Source organism: Antechinus flavipes, chromosome 1 (assembly GCF_016432865.1).
Source record: "Antechinus flavipes isolate AdamAnt ecotype Samford, QLD, Australia chromosome 1, AdamAnt_v2, whole genome shotgun sequence".
NCBI lineage: Eukaryota > Metazoa > Chordata > Mammalia > Dasyuromorphia > Dasyuridae > Antechinus > Antechinus flavipes.
In genome coordinates this window covers 395,322,823-395,348,846 of record NC_067398.1, presented here as the reverse complement: position 1 = coordinate 395,348,846, position 26,024 = coordinate 395,322,823, and the positions used below count along the sequence as shown (strand labels likewise).

General features: G+C 32.5%; 1 protein-coding gene across 2 annotated transcripts in view; it reads left to right on the top strand.

Annotated features, from left to right (window-relative positions):
* Positions 1–26,024, top strand: part of SEMA5A (semaphorin 5A) — a 548,675-nt gene that overhangs the window by 430,557 nt on the left and 92,094 nt on the right. The window contains exons 13-16 of one of the 2 annotated variants that reach the window (XM_051969839.1): positions 1,840–2,021; positions 13,881–14,024; positions 23,697–23,714; positions 23,952–24,099. In XM_051969839.1, coding sequence (XP_051825799.1) covers positions 1,840–2,021; positions 13,881–14,024; positions 23,697–23,714; positions 23,952–24,099 — 492 coding nt within the window. The remainder of the gene's footprint in view (positions 1–1,839; positions 2,022–13,880; positions 14,025–23,696; positions 23,715–23,951; positions 24,100–26,024) is intronic. The other variant, XM_051969840.1, reaches the window with a different exon arrangement.

Genomic DNA, 26,024 nt, shown 5'->3' with positions numbered 1-26,024 from the left:
ATCATATCTTTGATATGTCCTGTGGAGAACCTGAGGATATCATAGGGCCATTTACTTTCATTCTTGGTTTAGCCAGGGAAAGGTGACAAGGGGCTTTTAAAGTTGAAACATTTCCATCACAATTTTCCCATGAGATGAGTCTATCTGTCTTGCTGTTCTCTTTATTCCTATCCTTGGCAGGATCAGATGAAACATTGTGAGTTGCCTGAGGAGATGGTTCAGTTGTATTACCCATCTACCTTCCTATTTCTTAAAGAAGAGAGCAAGCTGTGTTTTGGTACTCAAGATTTTCAGCAGCCTCAGTGGAATCAAACATGTTTGAACACTGAAAATAAAGGAGGAGAGATGTAATCATAGCTCTGACACTAATTGGGCCAGGGACATGTTATCTCTGTTCTACCACCCAGCCATGTCAGAAAGAATGAACACTCTTGACATTAAATGGGAAATCACTGTTTCCAGTTGTATTGGGAAAAATAGCAGAGCAAAAGCCCAGTTCGGCTCTACTTTCCTCCACAAAGAACAATGTGTTATTTCCAATAAACACATGTCAGCAGTATTCTGAAGTGATGGATTGCAGCTCTTTCAGCTATATTTAAAAGAACATCAGCTTGTCTCTTCCTTAGGAGAGGATGGTACATGAAAGATGAATTTTAAGACGTATAATTACTAGTTAAGAGATGGAAGTTTTGGTGGAATGGATGGAGTATGACCAGCATCAGGAGTTATAATGAATGCATACTACTTGAATGTAATTAGACATCTTTTTTTTTCAAACTATGTAACAAATATACTTTATTTTCATGCTAAAATTGAGTGCCAGGTGTTTGATGCAATTATACAACAAATGGACTAAACTTACTTTGGAACAATTCTTTTGTTAAATGTAAAAACATGTTAAAGTATGAAATTTTACACTTTCTCACTGTTTTCCTTTACTGGAAAAAATTATATTGTTTATTGCTTTTACCTTGTTTTTATTTTTTTTTAACAACAGTTAATCTAATTATGAGATATAATATTCTGAACAGTATGTTGAAAGCAATCTAGATTAAAATCATATGCTCATTATAATTTCTTTCTTATTAGACATGCCAGAAAAGAAGTATGATAGCAGAAAATAATTATACAAAAATATTTAATTTAGGTTATATAATATACTAGGACTTTAGGTCTTAAGTTTGAATTATTAACTGTGTGACCACATTGGAATTTTGTCATACTTTCTAGGCCCACATATTATATAAACTATTAGACAACTTAAAGCAGCTATCTTATTACTAATTCAGACAAAATGTATCAAAAACAGAGTTGTTCAACTGTTGCTATACCTTATGGCCTTAGATTCCCTCTTCCTAAACCAAGCATTACCAAACAAGAATCCTGAATATAAATATTGTTTTCCAAAGAGAGAGGCAGTACAGCATATTCCATATAGAATGGACCTTAAATCCAAGAAAACCTAAATTCATATTTTGCCTCTAACACTTATTACCTATGTCACCAGACAAGTCTTTAACCTTTCATTGGATGGTTCTCTAAGAACATAATTTATAGGAAATGGGGCAGCGTGCCTTTACAGAGTGAGTTTCTTTACTTAGTGCTTCTCCATATCATGTAACTCAAGAATAGATGTGTCAAGTGGGTCTGCTTGATACAAGGCCAAATCACTATTTTAACTCTTAACACCTCTTTTGAATCTTCTCTCTCTCTCTCTCTCTCTCTCTCTTTCTCTTAAAACTTGAACCAAGTCTGAACATTTCACATGATGTTTTTTAATTTTCATAAATTAAAAAATCTCAGGTTTTCATTGTGCATTTATTTGAATTTTATTCCTAGACAAGGAATTTAACAGTGGATGGAAATTATGGAGCCTGGTCACCATGGATACCTTGTACTCATACAGATGGCAATATGGTTGGTTCTTGCCTATGCCGAACTCGTTCCTGTGATAATCCTTCTCCTCAGTGTGGTGGTTGGCAGTGTGAGGGCCCAAGCATGGAAATTGCTAATTGTTCCAGGTATGTTACATGAAAATATGGATCATGGTACCAATCGCATAGATTTAAAATTAAAAATAATTTTACATTTTAAACTCTGCTTTTAAAGGTAGTTAGGTGTTTATGGATGATGCATTATCGATTTTTAAAAAGTATTTAAACATAGCATACCAACAAAAATAAAAAAAAAATTCAGTTACATGTTAATAAAATTTTATTTTAAAGTAATTGAGTTTCAATGTCTATCTCTCCCCCCTCCTTGAGAAGTAGTCATGACAAACATGTTACAAAAGAAAAAGCAGAACAACAAAAACAAAATAATAATAAAGAAATTTTTAAAAATATATCCTTAAATTTACATTTAGACTTCACTAGTTATTTCTATGAAGATGGATAGCATTTTTTATCATTTGTCATTTGGAATTGTATTAAATCCTGGCTTCTTAACTGTGGTTCATGACTCCATATGGGTCATAACTGAGGTTATATTGAGGTTTCAAAATTATGATTTGTTATCAGTACATGTCTGATTTGGATGCTTCTTTTATTATATATACATGGGGTCATATAAAAATTTCTCGGGTGAAAAGGGGTCACAAGAAGAAAAAATTTAGGAAGTCCTGAAATCATTATACTGCTGAGGATAGCTAAGTCATTCATAACTGACCTTAATACAATATCAATATTACCTTCTCTTCATTATGTTCTTTCACTCTACTTAAATTCATCTAAGCCTTCCTAGGTTATTCTGAAAGCATTCTGCTTATTATTTTTTAATAGCGCAATGACATTCCATCACATAGTATTGCGTTACCAATGAGACAAATCTATTACTGAATTAGTAGGGTGTCTACCCAAAGGATGTTAAGATTTCCATGATGGAATAGGTAAATGTGAATAATTTGTTCCAAAGAGTTGTGACTGCAGTAGAAGCAGGGGCTGTGAGATGCTTAAAGCTTGATCAAACTTCAAAGATGCTAAGGATATACATTGATGCCCAAGACATCAGCAGTCATTTTAATTTTTTTTCGTGCCACTGTACTCTGATTACTCTGGAAGAGACAATGAGTCTAAGACTTTGCACAATGCTGCCTCACTTAAATCCAATTTATGCGTGAGTCAAAAGACATCATCCAAGTTATTTTAAGAATTCCATTACAATCATATACCACAATTTGTTCAGCCATTTTCCAGTTAATGGGCATCCTCTCAATTTCTAATTCTTTTTCACCACAATTAAAATAAAAACAATAAAACAACAACAACAAAACTCTGCTATAAATATTTTGTACTTATAGGTACTTTTTCTTTCAGCTACCTGGGGTATAGGCCCCTAATAGTACCCTTAGATCAAAGAGAGGGCACAGTTTTATAGTCCTTTGGGAATGCTCCCAAATTGCTCTCTAGAATGATTGCCTCAGATCACAACTCAACCAATAGTGTCAAATTTTTTTCCACATCACCTTCAATATTTGTCATTTTTCCTTTTCACACGTAGGTGTGAAGAGGCAACTTAGCATTGTTTTAATTTCTCTTTCTCTAATAGAGATTTAGAGCTTTTTTCATATGATTAGAGATAGCTTTGATTTCTTCTTCTGTCGTTTCGTATCCTTTGACCATTTATGAATTGAGTAATGGCCTATATTCTTATTAATTTGTAATTATATATATACAAAAATTATAAACTCTGTTCCCTATATATTTGAGAAATTATACCCTTATCAGAAAATTTCCTGTATACCCTCATTCTCCATACACCCCAATTTTCTTGATTTCCTTCTATTTTGCCTCCATTTTAATTTGATGTAATTAGAATTATCCATTTTATATCCCATATAGCTCTCTATTTCTTGTTTGATAATAATTTAATTTTTTTCCCTTATCCATAAGTCTGATATTCAAAATATTCCATGTTCCCTTAATTTGCTCATGATTTCACAATTTATGACTAAATCATAGACATAAAGTCTACTAGCATAATTTTGAAGATATCTTGATATGTGGTTTGAATTGAATCTATACTTAGCTTCTGCTAAACTTCTTTCCAGTTTTTCTAGAAAATTTTGGCAAATAACTCTTGCCCCGAAGTCATAGATTATTGGGTCAATAGAACACTAGATTACTATACTCATTATCTTTTAGCTATAATTGGCATTTTTAGAACATTATTCAATAGTAGTGGTGATAATAGGCATCTTTGCTCCAACTCTAATCTTTTTGGAAAAAGTTTCTACCTTATTCACAAGACAGATAAGGTTTATTGATGGTTTTCTAGGGATACTACTTATCTTATATTCCTATGTTTACAAAAAAATTAAGTCCACTATGTCAGAAATACAGTTTAGATAATCATCATTAATAAGACTGAATATCATCAAACTAAAAATTATTCTTATTCCTTTTTTGTAAACCCCATTTCAATTTAAGCTCAATGTTTGTAACATTAAAAAATCCCTCATTGATTCAAAGTGTGAAATCACATTTTAATCTTTATGAATAATAAAAATGCTATACAAATTCATCTTTAATTTTGATACTACCAAATAGAAACTTGGAAAGAGTATCTAGAGCATTAAAAAGTTTTCTGAAGATATAGCTTTACTAAAGTTTTTCTAATTGGCCATAAATAATAGGAGCTTGGAAAAGAACATTCAAAATTCACACCCTAGGAATCTCCTTGACTATAACTTTTTTTTCCTCAGCTTTACAGAAATTAATACCTAAAATCCACTAGTTTTTCCCCTTTAACCTTAGTCATCCTACCTGAGGCAATGGCTTACATACTTTTTAGTTCTCACTTAAACTTTGTATTAAATATATGTTTTATGTCGGTCCTAAGGAGGAAGTGATCCATTTTCAAGTTAAAATGGGTGTTTGCAAAGTGGTAATTCATGACTGGTTTTTGTTTGACAATTGACAATATAATGTCAATTACCATGTGTCTTAGGGCATGAAAGATGTGGTCACTCAATTCACTAAAACCCATCCAGACAGTTTTGGAATAAGAGCATCTGAATTTCTAGTTTCTACCACTAGACAAGCTATGTAAATGAAATAAAATAATTTAGAATGATCTAATCTTTCATTTATATCTGATTCAGTAGAGACAGAGGTTGGTGCTTTGTGGGGTAGAAACTGGCAAACAAATAGGCAAATTTTCGAAACTTTAGAATAGTTAGTTATCAAAGCTAGGCAAATTCACATTGATTTGAGGTTTCTTTGTAAAAACTTTTACACACAATTAGTCCAACATAACTAAAAATTATTCCATGTTTCTTGCCTTTAATTTATTTTTTTATAATTTTTTCTTATGTCTTTTAAATGTCTCTTCTCTGTTCTCTTTGCTGTCACTAACATTATATCAAGGCATAGAGAAATAGCTGACTGATTCCACCCCAGGCCTTAATATATTGAGAATATGGATTTCGGTGCTTAATTTTAGAAAAACTGAGTTTAAATAGTATGAACTGACAGAGAAGAATAGACAAAGTAATGGATATAATCTGGTCCTTCTCTCCTTAAGTCATTTTTCAGAAATATTCTCATCTAGATCTTGTGATTCTTTCTCTAATAGTTCCATTTACTATTTATCTTTGTTTTATAATTGCTTTGACAGCCCTGACAAAAGATAGTTTTCAGAAGTCTTTATGTTGTTTTTACTATCATGCTGAAATAGAATATCTAGATCTAGATCAGAAAGGTCTAGATATTCTAGACATCTCAGAATACTGTACATATCTTTAAACAAAATAACATCAAGGAGTCAACAGGAAATTTTAAATGCATGATTAAATATTCTCTGAATATAAGCAAAGGATTTGTCACCACCACTTCCATCATCATGATCATCATTATCAAAACAATGAAAAAAGCTTAGTATTATAGAGTTGGAATTTATGAATAATATATTCTAACCTGAAGTAAGAATCCCTTCCAAAACATATAATATAGATGATGCTCTGTTGATGCTGACTATGCTTGATGATTTCCACTCAATAGAGGGGTGGGGAGCAGTTGATTCCCTACAAGAGCATCAATAAAAATGTTTAGACAATTCTTAGTAGTAGTATATTAGGAGAATACAAGGTAGATCCTTAGTACATTGTACTCTCTGTGTTGGATTTATGGAATAATATTATAGATAGGACAGGTAAGAGTAGGATACTATCTGCATTATTAGATGGAATACCAAAACTATGAAATTTCTAGGTCCATTGAAACATTATATAATCAGAAAATGATAGATTTTGAGCTGGAAGAGACTATAGAAGATATTAGATACAATCCCTTCATTTTGCCTGTGAGAATATTAGGGTACAGAGAGGTTAAATTATTTATCTAGGACCATAAAGTTATTGAAAGTAATAGGAAAGATTGAAGCTTGGGTCTTGTGTCTCTACTATCCTAACCACTATACCATTTAATTGCCAATTATAGTAATTATGCCTAAGTATATTTGTTACCTCTTAGTTCTGCCTTCTGGGCTGAAGGATTTTATATACATATATACATATATATATATATCTTTTTTTTGGACTTTCATTGTTGCATGATCCTAAACCTGACTCATTATTTGAGCTGTTCCTTTCTTAATGATTGCAATATTTATTTCTTTGATATGGGCTTTCTGTATTTTGTTTATGACTTTCCTGAGACATTTTCTTGTGGGATTTCTATAGTGAGAAAATTACAGTTTTCTTAGTGCAGTCCTGTGCTTATGCTTCCTCTAAATAGACACTACATGTGTCTTTCCCCTCTCTAGTCATAATGGGAGGCTATAGTTCTATTTGCCTGTGTTGTCTCTGACTTTGATGTAAGTCCCGTTTCCTATTACACATGGGGTGTCGAGGCTAAATTTTTGTGAAATTATAGGTTAGAAGAAGTGACAACCCTCTTCAGTTGGATTTCTTGATTATTGTTTCTCCTGCTGAAAATTTTAAGATTTTACTATGAGTGTCAGGAAACTAAATAGCCAGTTTCAATTCAGAGAGCTACCTTGGCCAAAAATTTTAGGTAATTACTGAAGGCTTAAGCAATTGAGAATTTTCAGTCAATCTTTATGATTCCCTTGTCATGATTAGTTATTATTTTTAAAATAAAAATCAGTTTCTGTTTGAGTACCAATAATTATTTCACTCTAACCTCAGCATAGTTTCAGATAGTTTCTCCTCCCCTCCATCCTGCTCCAGAATTGATTAAAATAAAATGTACTTACTTTAATTTTGGTTTAATGTGCTGTTTCTTTTCTTTTCTTGGATTTTTTTTGGCTTCATAATGTTTGTTTTTTAATTTTTATTTTCAAAATATATATTTTCAATATTCACCTTTGCAAAACCTTGTGATTCACATTTTTCCCTGCATTCCCCTGACCCCTTCACTTAGATAGCAAGTAATCCAATATATGTTAAACACTTGCAATTCTTCTATACATATTTCTACAATTATCATACTTCACAAGAAAAATCAGATCAAAAAGGAAAAAAAAATGAGAAAGAAAACAAAAAGCAAGCAAGCAACAATAAAAAGGGTGAAAATACTATGTTGTGATCCACATTCAGTCCCTATAGTTCTCTCTCTGGATGCAAATGGCTCTCTCCATCACAAATCTAATGGGATTGGCCTGAATCACCTCTTTGTTGAAGAGAGCCAAGTCCAATTAGGGTTGATCATTAAATAATATTGCTGTTGTACAGTGTTCTTCTGATTCTGTGAACTTCACTTAGCATCATTTCATGTAAGTATTTCCAGGCATCTCTGACATCATTTTTATATAGAACAGTAATATTCCATAACATTCTAATATGATTACTTATTCAGGGATTCTCCAATTGATGGGCATCCTCTCAATTTCCAGTTTCTTGTCACTACAAATTGTAGAGGGCTACCACAAACATTTTTACACATGTGGGTTCTTTTTCTTTTTTATATTCTCTTTGGGATACAGACCCAGTAGAGACATTGTTGTTCCCTTTCTGCGTTGTTTTTGTTTGTACAAAAGTTGTACAAAAACCCTTTAACTTAATATAATCAAAATTATCCATTTTGCATTGCATGATGTACTTTAGTTCTTATTTGACCACAAATTCCTACCTTCTTCACAGATCTGAAATGTAGTCTATAATTTGTTCTTTTAATTTGCTTTTAGTAGCACTCTTTATATCTAAATCATGAACCCATTTTGACCTTATCTTGGTTTAAGATGTTACTTGGTCAATACCTATTATCCAATTTTCCCCGGCAATTTTTGCCAAATAGTGAGTTCTTATCTCAGAAACTGGAGTCTTTGGATTTATCAAACACTAAATTACTATTGTCATTGAGTATTGTAGCTTGTAAATCTAACCCATTCTACTCATCTACTATTTCTTAGCCAGTATCAAATGGTTTTGATGACTGATGCTTTATAATATAGTTTTAGGTCTAGTGCAGGTAGGCCACCTTCATTTGCATTATTTTTCATGAATTTCTTTGAAATTCTTGACCTTTTGTTCTTCCAGAAGAACTTTATTATTGCATTTTCTATTTCTGTAATTTCTTGGCAGTTTTATTGATATGGCACAGAGTAATTAGATTAATTTAGGTAGAATTGTCATTTTTGGTATATTAGCTCAGCCTACCCATGAGCTTTTGATATTCTTCCAGGTGTTTAGATCTGATTTTATTTTTGTGGAAAGTGTTCTGTAATTGTGTTCATATAGTTCCTGACTTTGTCTTAGCAGCAGACTCCCAAAAATTTTATATTATTTTGTTCTTTGTGGGTAACATATAGAAATGCTGATGATTTATGTAGATTTATATTGTATTCTGCAATTTTGCTGTGGTTGTGAATTGTTTCTAAGAAGTGTCAGTTGATTTTCTGTGATTCTCTAAGCATACCATCATATCATCTGCAAAAAGTGATAATTTTGTTTCTTCATTACCAACTTTAATTCCTTTAATTATTTTTCTTCTCTTATTGTTAAAGCCTTCCTTTTTAATTCAATATCTAACAGTAATGGTTTACATTGTTTCACCCCTTATCTTATTGGGAATGGTTCTAGTTTATCCCCATTACATAGGATGTTTATTGCTGGTTTTAAGTAGGTGGTACTGATCATTTTAAGGAAAACTCCATTTATTCTTATGCTCTCTAGTGTTTTTAATAGGAATGAGTCTTAGATTTTGTTAAAAAAAATTTTCTGAATCTATTGAGATATTCATATGATTTCTATTACATTGGTTATTGATATAGTGAATTATGCTAATAGTTTTCCTAATATTGAACTCGCCCTGCATTCCTGGAGTAAATCCTTGTTGGTCATGGTGTATTATCCGGATAACTTGCTGGAATCTCTTTGCTAATATTTTATTCAAGATTTTTGCATTAGTATTCATTAGGTAAATTGGTCTATAATTTTCGTTCTGTATTTTGATCCTGCCTGGTTTAGGCATCAGCACCATGTCTGTGTCATAAATAGAATTTGATAGGATTTATTCTTTCCCCATTTTTCCAATTAGCTTGCATAGTATTTGGGATTTATTGTTCTTTAAGTGTTTACTTTTTGTAAGTAAAATTTCTCCAAAGGTTTATTATACCCAACTTTTCTAGGATTCTATTTACCTCCTTAACTTCTTTCTTATTTCTTCTGTGTTTGTTTTATCTAGTTCTGAGAGAGCAAGATTGAGTTCTCCCACTATTATCGTTTTGCTGTCTAATTCTTCTTGCAGCTCTCTTAACTTCTCTAGAAATTAGGAGTCTATATCACTTGATGCATATATGTTTAGTATTGATATTACTTCAGTATCTATGGTGCCTATAATCAAAATAGTTTCCTTCCTTATATCTTTTAATTAGATCTATTTTTGCTTTTGTTTGATATGAGATCAAGATAGTTACACCTGCTTTTTTACTTCAGCTGAAGTTACTGAAGATACTGCTCCAGCCTTTTGCCTTTACTCTATATGTATCACTCTGTTTTAAATGTGTTTCTTGTAAACATATTGTAGGATTCTGGTTTTTAATACAGTCTGTTATCTCCTTTTGTTTTAGGGGAGAGTTCATCTTATTCATATTCCCAATTACAATTACTAATTATGTATTTCTCACCATCTTATTTTCCCCAAGTTATACTTTTCTCTTCCCTTTCCCACTTTCCTTCCTCCCCAATGTTTTATTTCTGACCACCACCTCCCTCAGTGAGCCCTAGTTTTTTACAACCCCTTCCTCTTTCTTATCAGTTTCCCTGTCTACTTCTGTTCTTCCTTCTATTAGCTTCCTCCTTTTTTTTCTCCTTCCGCTCTACTTCTCTATAGAGTGAAATATCTTTTTCAATAAAACTAAATATATCCAATATTCTCTCTTTGAACCAAATCCAATGAGATTAAGGTTCACACAATGTTCATCATTCCCCTTTCTTTCCTTCAATGGTGATAGGTCTTTTTTGCCTCTTCATGTGATGTAATTTTCCCCTTTTTACCTTCCCTTTTCTCTTGTTTCAGTACAATCCCTTTTCTACTTCTAGTTTCTTTTTTATATCATCACAATAAAGTTAAATTTTACCTACATCCTATGAGTACACCCCTAACAAAGATAAAGTTCTCGAGTTAAAATGTATCATCTTCCCATATATGGATATAAACATTTTAGCTTTTGAAAAAACATAGTTTTTTTTTTTCTCTTTCCCATTTTAAATCTCTTTGTGGTTGTCTTGAGCTCTGTATTTGAAGATCAGATTTTTTGCTCACCTCTGGTCTTTTCACCAAAAATAAACGGCACTCCTCTATTTCATTCAATGTCCATCTTTCCCCTGAAAGATAATGCTTAATTTTGATGGATAGTTGATTCATGTCTTCACTCCAAGCTCCTTTGCCCTTCAGAATATCATATCCAGGCCCTTTAATGTTTTAAAGTGGAAGCTGCTGGGTCCTAAATAATCCTAACTGTGGTTCCTCAATTTGTGAACTGTCTCTTTCTGACTGCTTGAAATAGTTTCTTCTCAATCTGATAATTCTGAAATTTAGCTATGATATTTCTTGGAGTTTTCATTTTGGGGTCTTTTTTTAGGAGGCAACCAGTAATTTTTTTCAATGGGTATTTTACCGTCTGGTTTTAGGACCAGGGCAGTTTTCCTTAATGATTTCTTGAAAGATATTGCCTAGTCTCTCTTTTTTTTATCGTGGTTTTCAGGTGGTCCAATAATTTTTAGATTGTCTCTTCTAGATCTGTTTTCTAGGTCAATTGTTTTTCCGACTTCTAGTGAATTATTTTCTTCAGTGAGGTTTTTTACCTCCTTTCACATTTGGGCAATTTTTAAAATGAGTTGTTTTGTTCATTGGATTTTTTTTTTGTTTCACCAACCCTATGTTTTAGAGAGTTGTTCTCTTTTTCCCTTTCACCAATTCTGTTTTTCAAGGAATTGTTTTCTTTTTTCCTTTCACCAAATCTATTTTTATAGAATTATATTCTTTCTTTTCCCCCATTTCATCAAATCTGTCTTTTTTTTTTTTTTTGCTAAGACAATTAGGGTTAAGTGACTTGCTCAGGGTCACACAGCTAGGAAGTATTAAGTGTCTGAGGTCAGATTTAAACTCAAGTCCTCCTGATTTCAGGGTTGATGCTCTATCTACTATACCACCTAGCTGCCCCCAAATCTGTCTTTTTAAAGGAATTTTCTTGAGATAATTTCTGTTTCCTTTTCTGTGACGTCCAGGTTAGCTCCCTATTGACTTCAGGATCAGCCAGAGTCAGAATTAGCAAAAGTCCTTGGTCTTTAGGGGGAAAAATAAAGGAGAGAGACAACCTCCATGAAGCTTGCCACTAACCTCCTCTCTCCTCATTGTCCTTCTCCAAAGTGACTCTGGTTTGTCTTACTCCACCCCCTAATCCCTCCTACAATTATCTGTATACACCAACAGATCAAGCCAGCACAGAATAGTGAGAAGGGCCATTTTCCAAGCATATGCTAATAGAGTATTGTCCAATAGGTAATTAGCCTTAAGTGCTCAGTTGTCCAATTCCAGTGCACCTATTCAGAGTTTTAGCCCTTTACACATTTCCAAACTCTCTTACAAAATTCTCATTTCCTTTTCCCATTTTTCTTATAATTATCTTTTAAGATCCTTTTTGAATTCTTCCAAGAGAGCCTTTTGAGTTGAATATCAATTCATATCACCCTTTGAGGTTTCATCTGGAAATGTTTTACCTTTAGTGTCCTCAGGATTTGAGGTCTATCTCCATAAAAGCAATCTATGATCAGAGGTCTTTATGCTTTTTTGTTTTGAATATTGTAATAAATATATTTTATATATTTATATATATGTAGGAAAGAAAATAATATATATCAGGAATATAATATAAAAGAAATAATATTTATCATCATATCATACACATATATGATATATATATATATATATATATATATCACAGGATTGTTATAAAGAAAATTTTTGTAGTCAATGTACACTGGCTTATCTTATAAGGTTATGGAATATGTGTATAGAATATGTATATATAACATGGATATTTAATTAATTATAATATTTACATCCTGTCTGTAATTAAATATATCTATCTGTATCCATATATGAATGATACTTCATCTTTTTAGAAATATTTAATATACAATAATAAACATCATTTATAATCTGAAATTATACATTTATTTGCAATATTTTAAATGTACATCATCTATTTTGATCTACACAACAACTATATGATGTTTATAAGTATTATTTTCTCTTTTTTCACAGTTGTAAAAAACTTTAGTCAGGCTAAATGATTATCTGGAAATCCAGAGTAACTGAGATATATTGAAGGTCACATAGCTAGAAACTTACAAAGCTGGCTCAAATCCAGATCTTTGTGACTCAAAAGTCACAGTTCATCCCATTTTTTGTGATCATTCCTTTTATACTTTTATTAATTTTAAGTATAGTAGCACAATTGTTAGCTCAGATGGCTAACATTTGAATTAGAAATTTTTTATTCTATTTCATGTTATCAAAGATATTTATAGAACATGAGTGTATATATATATATCGTTTTGTTATTCAGAAATGGATTTGAAGAAACAGTATAATAGAATGGATAGAGTTCTGATGTCTGCCAGACCAATCTGGTTTTCATTCCTGTCTCTGACATATACTACCTTTTTGGCTATAGGAATATCACTTTATTTCATAGTGCCCATTTCATGTTTCCCAACTGCCTGACAGAAGTTCTCTTTTCAGGAATTCCCTCTACATCTAATTAGATATCTATATATGTCTTTTATATTTGTATGTATATGCATATATCAAAAAAGTTGATAGGTTTAAATTTAGAAAGAAACTTAGAGCCCCCTTTTCCCTCCATATGAAGGTTGTAAAAGTCTGATAAGTTTAAGCAACTTGTCCAAGATCACATAAGTAGAAAATGACAGAGCTTGGTTCCAAACTAGATCCAATTTGTTGTTCTTTCTCCTGTACCATGCTGATGATTGAGTAGACAATTCTTAAATAACAGAATAAAAACATAATGATATAGGAATCCATATACAGAAATCTGTATCCTTTTAAAATGAAATATCAATATCCTGTATTCAATCCTCAGATTTGGTAAATGAATATCTTAGTGTTATCTGAATGAAGATCACTATTAAAATGTTTATAACTTTTAAAGTATGTATATTTTATCAACAGAATTTCCGATGTTGAAGGTAAAATAACTGATTGAGAGAGGATAGTTTGGAAGGCATATTTCACTGCCTGTACCATCCACATTATCCTTGTGACTGCATATTTAACCCCCCACATACACAATTAAATATTTATAAGTAGATATTTATTTTAATTTTTGATCAATAGGGTTATATTTGGTGCCACTTTTCTAAAACTGCTATGTATTATTTTCTTTCCCAATAGAAATGGAGGCTGGACTCCGTGGACTTCTTGGTCGCCCTGTAGTACAACTTGTGGCATTGGTTTCCAAGTCCGTCAGCGTTCCTGCAGCAATCCTACCCCTCGCCATGGAGGCCGAGTGTGTGTGGGACAGAACCGTGAGGAAAGGTATGTGGATCCTTCTTCTCTTCAGAACTTCCATCTCTCATGCTTGATGTCATGCCAGTGTGATGTAGTTATCCCTCAATTTTAGTTACAGTTGTATTTTACACCTAGCTGTAGTGTCTCCTTAAGTTCAAGTTGGATCCTCCTCTTTTTTTGATATCCTTCAGTTTTTACTGACATTGGATGTGTAACTGTATTGGGAAAATGGAGTGAATGTTAGAAATCTTTACTGAGCTGATTTACCAACCAGCTGATTCAGAAGCAGTCAATTGTATTGAAATCATTCTTCTTGTTTTTGTTCCCAGGAGACTTGGAAAATTGATTTCATTAAAAAAATTGATTTTTGTTTATTTGAAATGTAATTTTTTTTTTCTGACTCAACACCCACAATCCAGAATAAGGCATAAAAAAGGTCACACAGCTCAATCTTATTGGTAAACTCAGTAGAAGTTTTTTTTTTCTATTTAAATAAACATAAGCAGCTGTAGAACATATGGGATATTTCTAAGGCTTTGTTTATAGTATAAAAACATAAACCATTTCAGCAGCATGGTGGTGGTGCATAATAATTGAAATTGGCAGAAAATTTTAATGTGCGTTTTAATCTTTTAGCCAGTTGAGCCTGTACTGTGGTTCAAATCTTTTCTTTCATAGTTTATTGTTTTATATAAAGTTAGACATTAGGTTCTACTTTCATATGTCTATCTTTGCTATACATACTGTGTTTCTAAGGTATGGTTGTTTATGGTTAAAGGATAAAGCTTCCAACAAATCAATTACATTCTTCTTATAAATGATTAAACCTTTTAAGTTATTTTAAAAGATTGTTCCACAAGACAAGCATATTTCTTCCTAGTAAAACTGGCTCAGACAAAGAAATTATTAAAATACAGTTTGTGAATAAAGTTAAAATAAATCACTTCTGTGAGAACCATAGTGTTGACAAAATACATATGCAATTATGTCCATAAGGTGAAATAATCTATGTAATTAATCTATAAGGTGAATAATTTTTTTTTTTGTTATTTCACAGATTACAAATGCTTTCTTTGTAGAAAAAACTAACTCACCCTTAATTGTTTACAAAATTTCCCACTGACATAAAGGATATATTCCTCTTTTTAAAAAAAGTTGAATGATATATTAATGTTATTGTTTATTATTATAAAGTAGTATCCCCAAATGATGCTGTCTTTGGACTATCAAATATTGAATGGAAAGAGGGATATTCTATTTAAGGTTGCTTGTTCCTAATATTTAAAATTATAAAATTCTGGGAAAATTGTTTAGTATGGTTCATCTTAGGAAAAAACTATCTTTACCTTGTGCTAAGGTAACTGAAATAACTTTTTTATTAACATTTCCAGGCTAAGAGACTAGACATGAAGTATGAATGAATGAATATCAGTATTAAACAGACAGACACAGAAGAGAGAGACATAAATACACAGAGAGACAGACAGACAGACAGAGACAGAAAGAGTCAAGATTAGCATTAGGGAAAGATTTCAGAGCAAAGTAAGAAAGCATGATTACTTTTATTTTTTAAATTTCCTTTTGTTACAGAGTTTGCATTCTTTGTGTTCAGGAGAAAATCTAGTTTGTGTTTCACATTAACAGGAAGAATATGGAAATTTTAGGAATAAATGAGCATTGTTAACAAGATGAATAGCAAAGAGCAATGCCCCTGAAAGATTTCAGGAAAATTCAGCTCTGCTTGACAAGTCATCTGTGAAAGGGGCAGTCAGAAAGGGTAATGAGATGACAAAGGCTACTAAATGATTTTAGTCATAATTTAAATTATGATTTTGGGGATTGGAAATATCAGCTTCTAGATCTGTCTGTAAATGCACCATTTACCTCTGTGGCTTTTGCCATACAAAGTGAGATGTTGTTAGTAAAGAGATACCCAATTCTAGGAATGGAGAAAATTGAGAAGGTAAATCAAGGTGCAAAGATGTCATGGCCCATCTCTCTATTCCCAAGAGAACTAAAGGAATGTATTTAGAGAGCTAAACTATTTACAAAATCATTTTGTGTATTTCTAAACACTATGCATTCCAAAAACTTGTGAGTGACTAAATTTGCACCATCCTTTTATCAAGAATAATGTAGAGATTATTATTTGAAGAACTTTCTTTTGAAATAAAGAAGAAAAAAATGCTGTGTGGTATATTGATGAATGCCACATAATATAATGAACCATCATGTCATCTGTATTCCAAATTATCTTTTGAAATGTTCATTAACATTAAAAGGCACTTTTATGGATGCAATGAAAATCTGTCTAATCATGTGTATACTTTGAAATATCTCTTCTGTTTTGGTTAAAGTTATTTCTGCCCCAAAATAACACGATAAGTATTCCATGAGTTTTTTCAATGAAAAATATGTAATAGTAGTTACCAAATAGTAAGCAAGGAGAAGGAAGAATCTATTTGAATAAATTACTAAAATTTAAATAAGGTATCAAAAAAGAAATATATTTCTCTTTGATCTGATAATCTTAAGGACTAGTAGTAGTTTTCACTTTTCGCATCATGCAGTTTTTTAAGCTTATCTGTAATGCTGTTGTAAATAGAGATGGCTTTCTTAATAAGAAACCTGCTTACCCAAATGAGGTCAATTAGTCCTCTCAGGGTAACTGCTAATGCATTTGGATGTCTATTGTAATTGGAGCAATGTGGACCTGTAAGCATGTTAATTTGCCTTACCTTTAACAAAGTGAGGCCTGACAGATTGAAATCCTTTATATAATGAGTGATAAAAGGAAATAACTTTGTCAACATCACAAAATTGATTAGGCTAACAAAGGTTATTGAACAAGAAACTCATAGACTCTCATGATATTGAAAATTATCGAATATAACCACCTTATTTGCAAAATAGAAAATGGAGACATACAGAGATTAAGTTATTTGTCCATTGTGCATTGGTAAAATGTTACAAATGAAGGGAACCAGAGTTTTTTCCCTTAACCTAGGGCACTTTCCAGGCATAGTAGCACATTCCTTCACCCATTAGACTTTTTTAACAAAGGAAACAAACAAATTATACATACACACACACACACACACACACACACACACACACACACACACGTGACTTATTCATGAATCTGTCATTTTCAAAATCTCTTATGGCAAAACCTTTTTTAAAAATCAAAGAAAACAAAACAAAACCAATCAACACATCAACGTCCCATATGAAATTATGTATATTCCACACTCATAGCCTCCCCAAGTCTTCACTGAAAGGAAAAGGGGCATTTCCATCTAGGCCATGAATATAATTGGTTTCTTTACTTATATGGCACTCAGTTTCCTCTTATTTTTAGTTAATTTATTATCATTATTTGTTTTAGTCTTTGCCTTTCTGATAGATGGATAAATAGCTATGTAATATGTGTATCTCTGCAATTGTCTTTGGCATTAACTCACATAAGATTGTCCATATTTCTTTGAATTCTTCATAATTATTTTCTTATGTTATGATAATATTCCTATACTGTAATTTGTCTAATCATTCTGCAATTGAAAGGCACCCACCTTATTTCACTCTTGTTATTACACACAGAGAAAATATAGCTATAAATGTTTATTGGACATGAGACTTTTCTTTGATTTTCTTGCATGGACTGAGCAATTGCATCTCTGGGTCAAAGAGTGTATACAATCTATTGTTATTTATCAGTCATTTCAGTCAGGTACAATTTTTCCTGACCTCATTGGAGTTTTCTTGACAAAGACACATGAATAGTTTGTTGTTTTCTTCTCCAATTCATTTTTCATATGAGGAAACGGAGGTAAAAGGGGTTAAGTGACTTGCCCAGGCTCATATAGCTACCAAGTATCTAAGGCTGGATTTGTATTCAGGTTTTCCTAACTCTAGGACTGGCACTCTATTCAGTGTGTTACATAGCCACCTCTTACTCAGTTTAATATTAAATAGATTTAAGGTGGATTACAATATATATTGGTGGGGGTGGGAGTGTAGACAAGGAGCGAAGTCTTCCTTTTGAAAGTACAATCAAGTACTTACAGGGTGGACAGTCAGTCAGAAAGCAATTAACAAGTGCTTAGTATTTTCCTTATAAAATGCTAAGTTCTAGGACATGCAAAGAAAGGCAAAAATAGTTCCTAACTCAAGGAACTTATATTCAAATGAGGAAGGGAGGAACATAAACAATTAGTTACATAGAATACATACATATATATATATATATATATATATATATATATATATATATATATATATATATATATATATATACACACACACACACCCCCACTAATAGGAGGAAATAAATCTCAAAAGGGAATCTATTAGCAGCTAGGAGTAATGGGATAAGCTTCCTACAGAAGGAGGAATTTGAACTGAGACTTGAGGATTGGAGCAGCCAAGTGATGAAGGTCTGGGGGAAAAATGTTCTTCAAGGCCTGAGACAGCAGTGAATACAAAGATTTAGTGTCATACAATAAAAATATAGATCAGTTTAGATCATAGACTAGGTAGATTGAAGTAAAATATAAAAACACTGGAAAAATACTGTTAAAAAAAACTTTAAACACCAGAGGATTTTTAAATTTAATTTTATATATAATACATACATACATATATGTATATATATATATGTATGTGTGTGTGTGTATTCATTGAGTAGGAAGATGACATGGACAAAATCTATGATTTAGCAAAATAATTTTTGTCTCTGAGTGAAGAGAAAATACATAAGCTTTGTAGAAAAATAGTGGGCTTCTGCTTGCTTTCTAAATGCTCAATGAGAAAAGTTTATAAAGACCAAATAAAATGTTCATTTTGACATATCATAGAATATTTTAAAAGATTATATATGTGCTTTCAATACATGGGACATGCAAATTAATGCTTTCTTGACCCTTCTTGATTTATCAGTCATATAATGAATGGAAAATAAGTGATTTCATCCCAAAATAGTCAGAATTTCCAAAATTAATAATCTAAATGTCTAAGAATATATTCTAAAGACTCACTACCTATTTGAAAACATGAAGAGACTTTTTTAAAAAGCATGTATTAGTTGTCAGAGGATCAGAGAGAAATGTTTCCCATGATAGAACTGTCTAAGTTTGGGTGCTTTTAAAGGTATTTTTGCATTGGAAACTCAGTGTGTCATCAGTTTCTCCCAGGGTGGTAATTCCTTTTTGGCTATGTGAAAGAAGACATAAGACAGAGAAGGTCAAAGGGCTAGTCCAATGATTTTCTTTTTCTCTTCTGACCTTGCTTGCTGGAGACAGGATGAGTTCAGAGGTCAGCACTTTCACAGATCCTTACAATGCTTGTTTTGCAGAATTACTATTGGAATAGACACTCTAAGGAATGAGAAACAAGAAATTAAAAGGGAGCAAGAGCAAAGGGGAGAAAATAGTTACCGATTTCTTGAAATGCTGCCAAAATAGAGGCCTTAATAAAACTTGCCTGAAAAATCTGGGCTCCAGTGCCATTCACGGGTTCACTCCTGCCATAGATCTTTAACTATGAAAACATACCTGGTGTTTTCAGAGCTTGGCTGGGGTAGGCAAATGTAAGGCAGCTCTTGTGTACCATAATTTATTTTCCCTTCAGAGAAAATGCAAACTCAGTTCTAGCAACGATTTTATTTTATTAAAAGTTAAGCAGATTATGTAGGCATTTGGTGGAGAGATTTTCTTCTCTTCATGGCATTTTTTTGGAAGTGAAATTTGTGATTATGTTTCTACAATGTCTCAACTTTTTATATTTTGAAAGCCCTAGTTTTTTGCCCCTGCTTACTTACAGGGATATGATATAATATCATTTTGAAAATAAAATCTGATACAGCAAAAACTATTTGAGTCCAAAAATCCATTACATCTCTATTAATAGACTTTTAAGCATACATTCTTGGTTCCTAATTTTTTGATTACATTCTAAGATATTGGAAATTCTGTGGCCCCAATGCTTTCTCTTCTATTCAATCATAGGACCACACATCTAGTGCTGAACAGGATTTGGATTTCAACTTAACTCCTCTCTTACATCCTCCCCCTCCTTTTTTTTTTTTTTTTTTTTTTTTTTGCAGATGATAGAACTGAGTGAAAAAGGCTAAAATCAACTTTTTCAAGGTTTTTGGTATTAAATAAAAGAGTCAGGATTTAAAGTTAGGTTCTATGATGAACTTTTAAGATTCCTGTATTCTAGTAGTCTTCCTGATAATCTTCATTTTCTATTGAATTTTCTAGTATCAATATAATTTGTGTATGACAAAAACTGATTATTTTTCCCCTTATGCCCATCTTTGTTATCATAGTACCGCTTGATACTATCTACTACCTAATACCTCATGCTATGCAACTTGGAGAACATGTTAACTTATTTTTGAACTTTGATTCCACACACAAAATCTTCTTTTTGAAACAAAAAAAATTAATTTGATCTGTTTTTGTCATTCAGTCATGTTTTACTCTATGTGACCCCTTGGATTTTTTCCATGGAGTTTTCTTGGCAAAAAATACTGCCTATTTATTTCTCCAGTGAGTCCTAATTTTATAGATTAGGAACTAAGGCAAATACGGATTTGAACTCAAATCTTCCTGACTCCAGGTCCTGTGCTATATCTTCTGTACCACCTATGAATCTATCTTTTTTTTGTCTTTATTACCCTGGTGTATTCACTTCTCATTTGGGCTCTTACAATCTCCTCTTCATGGGGTTGTCTGATTTAAATGCTAATCTTCTCAAGCTGTTCATATCATTTTTAGCTCAAGTTCCCTTTGCTGTATCTTCTTCAGGGATGTCCCTAAACTTCACAGTGACTTCCTACTTAATATAATTTAGAAACAAAGTGGGGAATAGAAGAACAAAAAGAGACCAATCATGACTTCAGGCTAACTATTTCTTAGACCATCTGGTTGAGATAGTTATCAGTGCATAAAGCATATATGTTCAATCCAATGTGAAACTAGAAGACTTCCTATGTAGAAAAAGCATCTTGAAGAAGTTCATGCTTTGTATCTTTTGGAACAAGTCCAAGAGCTACTTACTATAATTTTAAAATCTTTTCCAGAATATTTTAGTTCTTTTGTTGTTTTTATTTTTGATTGCCTTAGACCTCTGCTGCTCTTTTTCTGGAATAGTTCTGTTTTTTTCAGTTCAGTCTTCCAATTCCTTTCACTCTTTCCCAGAGCAGCTCTACCTAGAAAAACCACACACAACCATCCTGTCTCCTCACATATGAAATCTTTTGTTTTACACAATTTTAGTACTTCCTGAATTCCTTTCTCCTCTGTGTAGCCTTACTGAATTGATCAGAAAGGAACTGTCTGACATTCTAGACATGAAAGTGCCATTTTTTTTATCTTAACTCTAACCTCAAACTCAATCTTATTTTTCATCTCTTAAAAATAAAAGTTCCTTCATTTGTATGTTGAAAGTCTTAATCAACTTTCAAGTTTTAATAACTTTGAACTGGACATATATCGATGTGTTTCATAAACTTGATAATTTCAATATCAGCCAGAAACAGAGTTGGATAATTTCGTTGTCTTTTAATTAGGGATTTTAGTGTTATACTTGCGTGCATATACATTCATATACAAAACCCATAGATACACATATATCAACATACCCATAAAATTTGGGGGATTTCATATAAAATATATATGAGTGTGTATATGTTTTATCCATCTATAGGTAGACAGATAAAATATATATATTATTAATATGTGTGTACATCACATTATTTCTTGCCTCCTTCCCCTGTTCTATAAAAACTTCCTGTGAAACAAATAAGCTCAGCTGAATCAAATAAATCAACACATTGGTCACATCTAAAAACATACCCATTGTTCTATCCCATTTTATTATACCCATTGTTCACCTTCTCTTTGATGAGAGGCAAGAGATATGAATCCCCTAAATTCATTGTTAGTAGGTCACAACACTAATCAGAGTTCTTTAGTTTTTCCAGCATTAATTTCCTTTACATTACTTGCATAATAATAGAAAGGGTTTCCATGTTTCTGCTTAAATCACTCTAAATCGGTTTATATGAATCCTTTCAAGTTTTTCTAACTTCTTCACATTCATTATTTTATAGTGTAGTTCTTCCATGTAATCCTTGCTACAATATCATGTGTTATTAGACATTGATATAATAGAAAGAACAATTGCCTAATGGGAAATTCTCATTTTAAAACTCATCTCTTCTATTAACTGACTATTGATCTTGGATTGTGTTTTTTTGAGTCTCAATTTATTCATAAAATAAGAACATAAACTAAATAGTATCTAAAGTCTCTATTAGCACTTCTAAAATGGATGGGCTGAATGAATCAGTGATGATGACAGAGATCTGAATTCCTGCTCTATGACCAGATAAAAATTGATGTCTATGTTTTTGACTGGGAATTAGCAAAGGAAAGAGAAAAAAAGATCTTCTCTTCTGTGTATTGCATAATAGACTAGCCTATTCTTCACAGGTACACTGTAAGAATTAAATAATTCCTTCAACATTCTAGGAATATCTGATTCTATTTCAAATCATATCATTTTTAAGCCACCTAGAAATTCAGAGGATGCTAGATGTAGACCCTTCATTTTACACTTCAGAAATCCTACGCTTAGGAAAGACAATGCTATTCAAAGTCATATATTTCTTAGCAGAGCCAGCTTTTCAAAGCAGGTCTTAAGGTACCAGATCCAGAGATCTTTCTACAGTGTTATACTGCCTCCAGTTTTATACAAAACAGCTTTCAAACTATGATCAATAAATTACAAAAGACCATATTTTATGTCTGTAAACATTGATAAGTGGATTTTGAAAGATGCAAATTGCAGGCTTAATAGTGAAATTTTGAGAAAAAGTAATGGTTTCAAATAGGGGGAAACTCAGAGGCTCCATCAGACATTGAATAAAATAATAGTAGGGAACAACATCTAATGTGGTTAGTGTGCTCAACATGGCATCAGAAACATCTGATTTCAAATCCTATTTCTTATACTTATTGGCTGTGTGGCCAAGAACAAGTCACTTCCTTCCTTCTCTGAACCTCCTTTTCCCCATTTGCAAAATCAAGATAATGAGATTTAAAAGTGCTATTTTAAAAGGTTGTTTTGAGACACGTGCAAGGACATAAATTCTAATAAAAGTCAGTTTTCATCATCCTCATCACCACCATCAGCATCAGCATGATCATCTTGAGAGAAAAAATTTCTGAAAGCTTAGCTTATCATTGTATTCAGATAATTAAAAGAGAAATTTTAGCCCTAGAGTAGAGCTTTTCTTAGATATATGTGTCTTTCAGATTTAGTTTGACATCCTTGTGAGAAATCTAAATTAGATTAAAGGTAACATAGGTTAAAGGTAATATAATCAAAATATATTAGTACATTGAAGGAAGTTAAAAATATAGTGCTAAAATATGGAGTATGCTTAAAGGAGTATGCTATTATAGATTATTATAATAGGTGAAATGAAGAAGCCAGTGATTTGAACACAGGATAAGAGGTGTTTTCTAAATGAGTTTTGACTAGATTTCTATTCCTATTCTTCTTCTACTTAAAAAATATGTGTACTCAGAAAGTAAATTCCCTACAGAGTCATTTTCTTGATATTCCCCATGTTCAGGTATCTGTATTTGAAGGTTGTTTGTTTTTTCCTTTTACTTGGCTGCATAGGAAGATCAATCCTGCATTGTGAGTTCAGCATTTTCTTCATTGTCTACTGTGCATCACCTTGTCTGTCTGTACACAGCATGACCAATGCTACATCTGCCTCGTTCAACATGCAACCACTTCAAAGATTAAAAAGCTCCTACACGTAGAGCATGTCCATGTGTTAAACATCTGGCCCAGTGATGGACAAAGAAGAGGTTGGCGGCCTTCTGATGCATTTAAACAGTTTCCCTTTTTTCTTGGTTTCCCCTGTCACAGATACTGTAATGAACATTTGCTGTGCCCCCCACACATGTTTTGGACAGGCTGGGGTCCATGGGAACGTTGCACTGCCCAGTGTGGGGGTGGGATCCAAGCCCGCCGCAGGACCTGTGAGAATGGGCCTGACTGCCCAGGCTGTAATGTGGTGAGTAGCTCCCTCCCCATCCCCATCTTTCCAGAAAAGCCCATTGCATGTGCAAAAACCCTCAAATGCCATTTGAATCATACATTTTTCTCTTGTTTAAAAAATAATTTTGAAAGAATAATATGCCTTCATTAACTAAATATCAGCATATGGGATGAAATGTTTATAGACAGTTCTCATTTCTGTGCTAACAGAAAATTCAGTAAACTTACTTTAAGTCAGCACATTAAAGAATGGGAAAATGGGAGGAATTTTTCATGTATTGAGACACATACTAAATTTCCAAGTAAAGAATAAAATTCATCTTTCTGAGGTTTGTCAAAATCTATGGTCCTTTATGTTAGCACATATGGGTGCCAATTCTTAATGAATAAAAGACAGCTCATGGTTTTGTTTTTCCTTCATCATGGCAGAACTCTATTTCCTGTAGTGCTCTAAACCCACAAATTAAATCCTCCTTCTAAAAGCACTTTAAACACTTTTCAAAGGGTCAGTTGTCCCTCTTCCTGATCAAATTCACAGAATATATTGAGCAAATTTAAAGACTGCTGGTCTTTCAAAATATTTGCCTTTCTGTGGTGCCATTCACCAAAGAAAATGCATGGCAGAGAGTCTGTGTTTAGAATTCTCTGAGGTGAAAAAGTTAAACAAGAATGGAACTTGGAACTTTTCCACATTGATCTCTTCAGTTAATCATATAATACTTACATTCCTGGGTTTGTAAGGTTGAGCAATATTTCTGTGCTTCTATGTGATCTGTTCTCAGGCTGGAGTAAAAATTACACATCCCAGTTAGCCTTGGGGAGTTCTTCAGGAGAGAAAGTGTTATGAGGTGCTTTGTCAGATATTACACCTGACCCAATGAGATTTTGTTTCTGGGATATGTGATTAGATTTCTTCTCCTTCACCTTGGCAAAGATATTATAGTAATGTTATCAGTTTCTAACACTGAATATACAGACAGTTATTCCTGTGTCTGGCTATAACAGTCTGGGATTCAGTTAATCCTCATCTCTAACTATTCATAGGAGAGCCCATTTAAAAAAAAAATCCTGTATTTGTTGGCTTTTCAAATGCTCCAGTTACACTTAAAACCATTTTTTTTTAAATGAAGTACTTTCTTTCTATAAATCTCACTGCTCAGGCTAGAAGATTGTAAGGTGAAACAATGTATGGTGATTATTAAACCTCAGTGAGTCGGGGTCTGGGCATGTGAGCTTAGCAGTCATATATCAGAACTTTTCTCACTGTGAGACTAGTGGTAGGGCCAAGTTGATTGTTTTGCACATTTGTACCTGAGAGCTTTGCATCAAGGGGAAAAGAGCAAACTTAAGAGCACTTTAGGATGTCTTCTAATTGCTTATTGACTTCCACAATTATATTCATAAAATATTATAATGAAGCTAAGAATATTTCTGTCAAAGGAAGAGTGCAGCCTGTCCTTTGTGGTCAGTAGAATCCATATGAATATACTGCTTTTCTTTCTGTTTGATTATATATGTAAACACTGAAACTTTTCCAAAAATAATTTTAAATATAGTTATTGATTAATTTATTCTTACAAGCAACCTATATCTTTTTAAGAGAAAATAAATATAATTTATTTCAGAAGATATTTGGATCCATTTATTCTAATTCCTGTCTTTACTGAAGGAGGAATGCTGACTCTGATATCCTGAGATATTTAGGGAGGATGAATGATGACTTTTGTTTTTTTCAGTTCTTTAGAGGTGGTTGAAAAATGCATCATTTCAATTAAATTTATACATATATGTATATATTTATGTATGTATTTATACATACAAATATCTATGTATACACAAATGATTACAAAGAGAGACACAGAGAGAGAGATGAGAGATAAGGAAACAAGGAGAGAAAGGGAGAGAGAAAGAGAGGGAGAAAGAAGGGAGGGAAACAGAGAG